Here is an 8616-nt window from a genome sequence, read left to right on the forward strand (position 1 = left end):
ATAAACAAAGCTCTCAATATCTTGACCCTATTGAAGCTAATTGTATCTTGAACTATTGTAATTATCTCCTTGAATATCAAGTTTATAGTGTCATGAACAATTTAACAAAAGCTTTAAGGAAAACCAATGACTCTTGAAAATAAAGATGGCATTGATATAGCTTTAATATCTCATCAAGAATGGTCACACCTACTTATATCAATGAGGATAAAGAGACTAATAAATAATGATTTGCATTTGACTAAACTACTTTAAACATCTTTCCAGCCCGTCGTGACTGTTGTTTTTACATGCTCATGAATATTAATTAGCTAGTAGATGTAATGATAACATCTCATATTGTTAACTGACAACATACTTGATAAAACACTTCACACGTGTTAGAAAGTGAAATAGATATATCGTCAAAGATGAAGTTTGACGAAATTTTAACGCAGATTGGAGAATTTGGAAAATACCAGAAAATAGTGTACACGCTATTAGCGTTTCCGTGCGTCAGTGTGGGGAGTTTCTGTATGATGCTTATTGTCATTCTGTATACACCGGAACACAGGTAACCAGTTCAATATACCACAAACACTGCTATACTGTATACACCGGAACACAGGTAACCAGTTTATAAATTTTCTTATAACACCGTTATAAACACTGCTATACTGTATACACCGAAACACAGGTAACCAGTTTATAACTACACATACTGCTATACTGTATACACCGAAACACAGGTAACCAGTTCATTACTACACACACTGCTATACTGTATACACCGGAACACAGGTAACCAGTTCAATACTTTACTTATAACACCGTTATAAACACTGCTACATTGTATACAGTATACACAGGATGTGTGGTAACCAGTTCAATACTTAACTAATGACATCGTTACAAATATTGTAATATTATATACACCGGGACGCATGTAACAAGTTTATTTACTACTAAACTATTATATTGTATACGAGTACACCGAAACACAGATAATTAGTTCAATCCTTATAAAGACACCGTTACAAACAATGACATATTATATTCACCAGAAGAGAGGTAACCAGTTCAAAACTTACTTATGACACCGTTACAATACGATCATATTGTATACACCGGAGCACATATACCCCAATCTATACTTACCAAAAACACCGCTACAAACACTATTATTTTGTATACACCGGAACACAGTAACTTGTTCAATACTTATTTATGACATGATAGCAAACACTATTATTTTGTATACACCGGAACACAGTAACTTGTTCAATACTTATTTATGACATGATAGCAAACACTATTATTTTGTATACACCGGAACACAGTAACTTGTTCAATACTTATTTATGACATGATAGCAAACACTATTATTTTGTATACACCGGAACACAGTAACTTGTTCAATACTTATTTATGACATGATAGCAAACACTATTATTTTGTATACACCGGAACACAGTAACTTGTTCAATACTTATTTATGACATGATAGCAAACACTATTATTTTGTATACACCGGAACACAGTAACTTGTTCAATACTTATTTATGACATGATAGCAAACACTATTATTTTGTATACACCGGAACACAGTAACTTGTTCAATACTTATTTATGACATGATAGCAAAACACTATTATTTTGTATACACCGGAACACAGTAACTTGTTCAATACTTATTTATGACATGATAGCAAACACTATTATTTTGTATACACCGGAACACAGTAACTTGTTCAATACTTATTTATGACATGATAGCAAACACTATTATTTTGTATACACCGGAACACAGTAACTTGTTCAATACTTATTTATGACATGATGGCAAACACTATTATTTTGTATACACCGGACCAGAGTATAACTTGTTCAATACTTATTCATGACATGGTTACAAACACTATAGTATTGTTTGCACCAGAACTCTGGTTACTAGTTAAGTACTTCAAAGGACATCCTTGTTATTTCTACAATTATATTATAACTAATAGTTTAATACTGCACTGCCATAATGTTTACACTGGAACACAGGTTACCGGTAAGAATATCTATAATTGTCACCTCTACAAGCATTTCCATTGTTTATACACCGATACACAGGCAACAAGTTCAATACTTTATCAATGGAACCTTTACAAGTACAGTCAAACTTTTTACTCTGGAACACAGGTAACCAAATCATTTCTTTTCTGGTGACTCCTTTGCTAGTACTGTCATACCATTTACACCGGGACACATGTAACTACAGCGGCACAAATGTAATTACAGTACTTTACTTTTGACGATGCACTGTAACACATGGGACCATGTAATCAAATACTTATGATACCATTGCATGCTCCAGAGGTGTTTAATGCATACCTCATATTGCGTGTAAGGGAAAACATGACATTACGAGGCTATAGTTATTACATTTAGCACGAGAATCATGTATCTTGTTAATTTAATATCCAAATTATATTTCACTGTCATACAAATTGAATATTGATCTTGGAAAAAACGTATAAATTGTCGGGAATAATCAACGGAGAATGTGAAATATTTTCGTCCGCATGATTCGTCTGAAATATATGTTCTGATATACAATACATGAATTTATCAGTGCGAACTTTATGTGAGAAATGATATTATATTATTTGAATGTAAAAAAAAATCTAAAAGTGTTTGATATAAATACAAAATGACTGTAAGTAACCAATCAGAAATGTGTTAATCTTTACCATAATATATATACTTTTCACCCCACCCCGATATTTGAGGCATGAAAAATGCCCTATTTTGGCCCCAAACACTTGTTTTCGTTTTGAGAAATGTTGTTAAAATGTGATCACTTTTCGGCGCCGCCCCTATAAAAGGGTACATGAGGGGTTGTGCCCCCTTCTGTTTGGGGTTTGAAGGGGTTTGCAGACCCCTCACCGCTAAGAAAACTTTGGATTAGTGAGGGGCTAAAACGGCTTAACGACGATCTTAACGTAAAGTGTAACCAACGCTGAAAAGTCTTTGACTTAAGAAGTCGCAGCACTCTTTGAAATAAGTTTGATGGAAAAAATCAACGCAAAACAGTGATTTTGTGCAATTTTGAGATGTCCCCTCGTTGTCATGCTAACAAGAAATTTAAAATTGAGCATGCTGTTATGCAGTAAACATTGTGCCAAGTTTGATGAATATTGAAGGGTTTCTTATAGTTTCATAGCAGTTTGAACTTGTAACAGAAGGCTTTCAATAGAAACAACCAATTTTTCACATTATACTCATGCAGTAACAGGTATTATGTCTGTTTTATTATTTCTGTGTTGTTCAAGAGACATTGTTTTATTATTTATTTTTAACTTTCAACGAAATATAAGAGTGCAACAAACAAGTCTTATGAAGAAAGTTTAATTTCATGTAGTAGGCAAATGTATTCACAGGAAAGCAACTAACCTGACGTTCAAATCCATTGGTAAATGTAGCTTGATTTATTCAAAAGCATGCGCAAATAGTGCCCTTATAACATGTAACTTAATCTAGACATAATATTTTGATTATTAAGTTGAATTTTACACAGGACCCAAGCGTGACCTTCATGTTAAAGGTCAAATACAATACAAAATAGAAACATTGTTGTCAATAAGGATTTTTTAAAATATAAAAATAGATGATCTGCATCAAAAAATATAGTTTCACAACCATGTGTTTTATCATTTATGTTTATATGTGTAAAATGTTTATGTAACATTATGTAGATTTGAATATAAAAACACAGTTTGTTCGATTTTAATCGTAAACAAAATAAAAGAAGTTGCGCACCGAATAATTTATGTCACAACTGTTACTATAGTTTACCATTTCACGACTCACAAAATTTGTTTTGTTACTTATTTCACTGGCTGAACCCTTTATAAAGAAACTTCTTTATGTAAAAAGAAAAATGAAACCCATAGTGTTGTATTTCATTAGAATAAAAAATATTCAGACATTTGTTTGAGTTCGGTCGAGAAAATTTTGAAATATGCCAATAAAGATCAAAGAAAAAGTCCATAAATCCAAAAGGTTGGCACCTCTGTTACGCTTTGACTGGAGTTTAATTTTATAAAAATATATCAGTTATTACGGTAACAATCCTAAAACTTCGTATGTGGTCACATCTCATTGAGATAAAGGGCATGAATCATAACTTTATCTTGAAATCTTTGAAGTTATTCCTCTTAGAATTTGTTTATTTTCTGTCCGGGACTTACCTCTAGGAGAATTGGAGATATTAACGCGAATTTAATTTGAAAATATTTTATTTGGAAAAGTGCAAAGCGTAACTATAATTCTCAAAGGTATAGATTTAGAGCCACTGCCCTTTACATATTTCTAAATTTATTTTTTATTTGGGCATAGCTAAATAGCTAAAAAAAAAGACTATGATGTATCAGTTTATAACTTCAATGATAAATAGATCACATAAAGTAAAGTGCAATGTTCAAGGACCAAAGTTCTCTTTTAAATATTACCCTTTGTATTTTTTCTACTTACCCTAAGTAAACTGTAAAGGAGGTACCCAGATGGATAGAGCACTGTAACCCCAAAGTGCTGTGTTACAGAGCATAAATCAGGAGAAGTGCATAAACTCTCCTTTGTATAGTCATTGCTCCTAGTTATGTTTCTGTCTTAAGTTTTGTCTGGGGTATAATGCAAAAAGTATTGGAAACATCATTTTGAAATTTCACAGGTAAATTGATTTTGCTATGTAGAAGCGCACGGATTTTGAACCATAACTTTCTGATATATAATTCTGGAGTAATTGCCCCTTGTAATTTTTACTTTTAATTTTGTCGAGAGCAACTCTGTAGAAACGTTAGAGAATTCACCCGCTTGTGGAAATATATTGCTAAAGAACTATAATTCTTTTTTTGTATAAATTTGCATTTGTGTTGTTTGTTTTTTATAATAGTTACACATTGTTATTTTTTTATCCTTAAAGATATAAAATCAACACAGACAGTCGTATTTCAGACAGCGTGACTGATAGTTCAAACCGATCCAGGGAGGTAATTCTTGGGATCTTATTTCACTGTGGCCATTATTAATTCATTTATATTTCAGATGTAAAATACCGTCCCTCTCAAACGACAGTTTTGCAATTCAAAATGACTATCATCGGCGTCTTATCAATGAGACCATACCACTCTCTAGTGACCCGACGCAACCTTACGACAGGTGCAATGTTTACGTCACAGACGGAAGTTCATTTCACGCGGCAAATGCGAGTCGCGTGATGTGCACGGAGTGGGTTTATGATAAAAGTGTGTTTACAAGTACGTTTACATCTCAGGTAATCATTCACAAAACTGATAACAAAATGTAATACAATAGAGTGCCATAAATTATAAGAAAATTTATCGGTGCAAAGAGGCAAAAGTACATTAAACATAGGTTATACAAATAATGTTTGAAGTAATACTAATATGCTCTTAGTGCTGACACTCGTTAAAGAAAACAAAAGTCGATAATTGATTAAAGAGGCTGAAAAATCCTAACCACCATAATTACTGACCTACACAAATAAACAAAAGTTATTTAGACGCAGTTGTAATAAATTTATGCTAGATCAGGTATTTGAACGCTGTCCAAATCATACGAGTTACTCGCAAATACTTTGCAGGCCATAATGATGAAATTTTATCATCATTTTTTGAGCAATTATTTAGCTTTCAGTTTTAAGTACATTATGTTTTCATCTTAGCATTTTATCTGTTATTTTTGGTCATTTAATAAAAAAGACTTGTTAAAATTCACTTTTTTTCTTATAACATTTAACGGGATAATGATATTTAGGAAGACGTGACATAACTTAACGTAATGTTTCCATGTTTCCATGATTGTTTCAACATGTTGTGATGTTAAACGTGAATCTTATATTAATTGCAATATTAAATTGTATCATGTTAATATGTCATACGCAGTGTTTCATGGCAATGTACAGTTTGTGAGTCCAACTTAAAAAAAAATAGAAAGAAAGAAAAAAAAAAGAAAAATGTAAGAAGAGGCCATGTTAAGATGTCTCGTGCATGCATATATTTGGTCCGTCTCTCTCCCTGCTCAGAAACATGTGTGCGCGAAAGAACTCACATTTTCAACTTTTGCCGCATTCGCACCAAAACTTGTTTTTAATCAAAATGCGCTGACATCACTCACGTATCATCATCCAGTGTAATATCATGTTTAAATTTTAATGTCAGGGTCACATACATATTTAGACATAAAATTCAATATGGAATCTACGGAAACCAAAAGGTACCACCTTCCCGATTACGTTTTTATTACGCTATGGCCGTTGAATTCATATGATAAGATAATATAGTTAAAACGGGTGATATGATTACGTGACTTTTATTAAATTTGATATGATATTAAACATATGATGGTGTAAGTGTGATATGATATCCAAAGTTTTAAGACATTAACATATTCAATGTCGGCAATCTGTTTGTAACAAACGTTCCGTCTATAGTAGCGACAACTTCTGTTTTGAAGAGACCCTCAAATATCTCGCGAATAGAGTTGAACTTCTCAACTTTGTTTAGTGTCTGATTTGACAAAAAATGAAAACTGAGAGATTAAGGTCACTGGTACTTAAAATATCTAAAAGATAAAAAAGCTGACCTAGTAACCTGATTAAGAAGGATCTTTATCATGTATCGAGTCCCTTTTCCTGCTAAAATCATTAAAGAAAACTGATAAAATGTCATAGATGTTGATACTTGATTATTATCAATATTTGATTAAATATAAACTCGCGAGCTAGTGAAGTACAACGTAACCGACACGTGGCTGTCACGTTTTAGAAATAAATTTTGATTAAATGTGAGCATAAAAAGCTATTCGGAATAATGTTCTATATTTCATGATATTGTATATTTTTTATCATCAAATGAGAACAGATTTTATAATTTCATGATATTATGATAAAGTGACATTTAATTTTCCCCATTTAATTGAAAGGAAATGTTTATATCTTTTGTATATTTCGGGTATTTTTGCACAATAAAATTATCATTCTGGAAAAACTGAGAGAAGAAATAATATGAAAATTCTGAATTTTCAGTATGTCTATTATAAAGACATCATTACTTGTTATGTTATAGGGGGCCTGATTCACAGCATGCACTGTAACCTATACGGGTATAACTTCTCCATTCAGGAAATCAACATCATCAGCAACAACAACAGCAAAAATCCCCCCGCCACAAATCATTGTAAAATGTTGCTCAACATTATAATGATGATAAATCCTATAGAACAGAATAGAACAGAAGTTCTATCTATCTTTGATCAAATACATATAAAAGAAAAATACCACAAATTTGGTAACTGTTAAAAGTATTATCAACATTATAATTACGATAAATCTTATTTTACTCTTTTACTCCCCTTTTTCTTTCAGATAAATTTAGTATGCAGGGATTCGTTGAAAACATCCCACATTATGATGTTTTTCTATTTTGGCCTGTTAGTTGGTGACTTAATACTCGGTATGCTGTCAGATTCGTAAGTCATTTTGCTATGTAAACTATAACGTCTTTAGTTCACATTCACATTCATTAGGGCCACGACAGATATGCTACAAATATTTACTTGATAATTTATGTATTTGTGAACAAGATTAAAAAACAACAACAACACAATTTGAATTGCATCAGTATCAAATCTTTGATGTACACTGAATATAAATGAACATTAATATTTTAACCAACTATTGATGGTCACACCTTGACAATGCAGTACCTACATTACATGAAAGATTTCCAAAAGTGTAGCTCTAGGACTAGTAAGAGATTTTTTGCCGGTTTCAGCGTCTGTCACGCAAAGTCTGGAATCGTAGGGTTGAGTGGGTTTAGGTTCCTGTCTATATAAGTTCGAGTCTGTAAAGGTTCGAGTTTGTATATGTTCGAGTTTGTATATGTTCGAGTCTGTATAGGTTCCAGTCTGCATATGGTCTTAATATAGAACTGGTTAGTCAAGTCTTGTGACTAAAATAAACTAGAATAGTCAAACTTTTGACTATATTATAGATTTACCATACCAATTTACATTCTAATCATAGATGTTGTTGACTTAACTGTTTGTATTAGCTTAGATTAAATTTTATGTGCATGAGATATATTTGTTGTATTTTCTGGTATAGACTCGGTCGTCATAAGAGTATGTATATAGCCCTGGTGTTTTTACTGATATCATCCGTGTCTGTGACCTTCACCCCAGAATTCTATTCGTTCGCTGTCCTACAGTTCATAATAGGCGGAAGTGGTCATGGTGCTTTTGTTGCTATCGCTGTCATAAGTGAGTATCAGATTGTTTTTGTTGTTTTTTATTTTCATACGGTGTATAAAAATTCTATAATATGCTTTCGCATTATAAAGGTTTGCCATAAACTTTCGCGTTATAAAGGTTTGCCATAAACAATCTGCATTCTTTAAAACGTGCCTAAACAAAGGAACAGCGTTAGGATACCCAATAATGAAAAGGTTTTTGTTAAAAAACAGATATATATGTTATTTAATAAAAGATATAAACATCCGATTGAAAGACAGAGCCATTCTCATTATATAAATGGACAGCATATTAAATGTTTCTGCTAAATGTGCTTTG

At 32.2% G+C, this 8616-nt stretch overlaps 1 protein-coding gene across 1 annotated transcript; it reads left to right on the plus strand.

Moving 5' to 3' along the window:
- Positions 1-242: 242 nt before the first annotated feature.
- LOC132756532 (organic cation transporter protein-like) lies at positions 243-8307 on the plus strand (the record flags this gene model as incomplete). Its single annotated transcript, XM_060747624.1, is given in 4 exon segments — positions 243-553; positions 5071-5299; positions 7412-7515; positions 8153-8307. Coding segments are annotated over 4 exon segments (631 nt in total), but the record flags the coding sequence as incomplete, so codon positions are not given.
- Positions 8308-8616: the final 309 nt, after the last annotated feature.

This window comes from Ruditapes philippinarum, unplaced genomic scaffold (genome assembly GCF_026571515.1).
Source record: "Ruditapes philippinarum isolate M1 unplaced genomic scaffold, ASM2657151v2 ctg10941_1_1_1_1, whole genome shotgun sequence".
In the NCBI taxonomy this organism is placed as follows: Eukaryota; Metazoa; Mollusca; class Bivalvia; order Venerida; family Veneridae; genus Ruditapes; species Ruditapes philippinarum.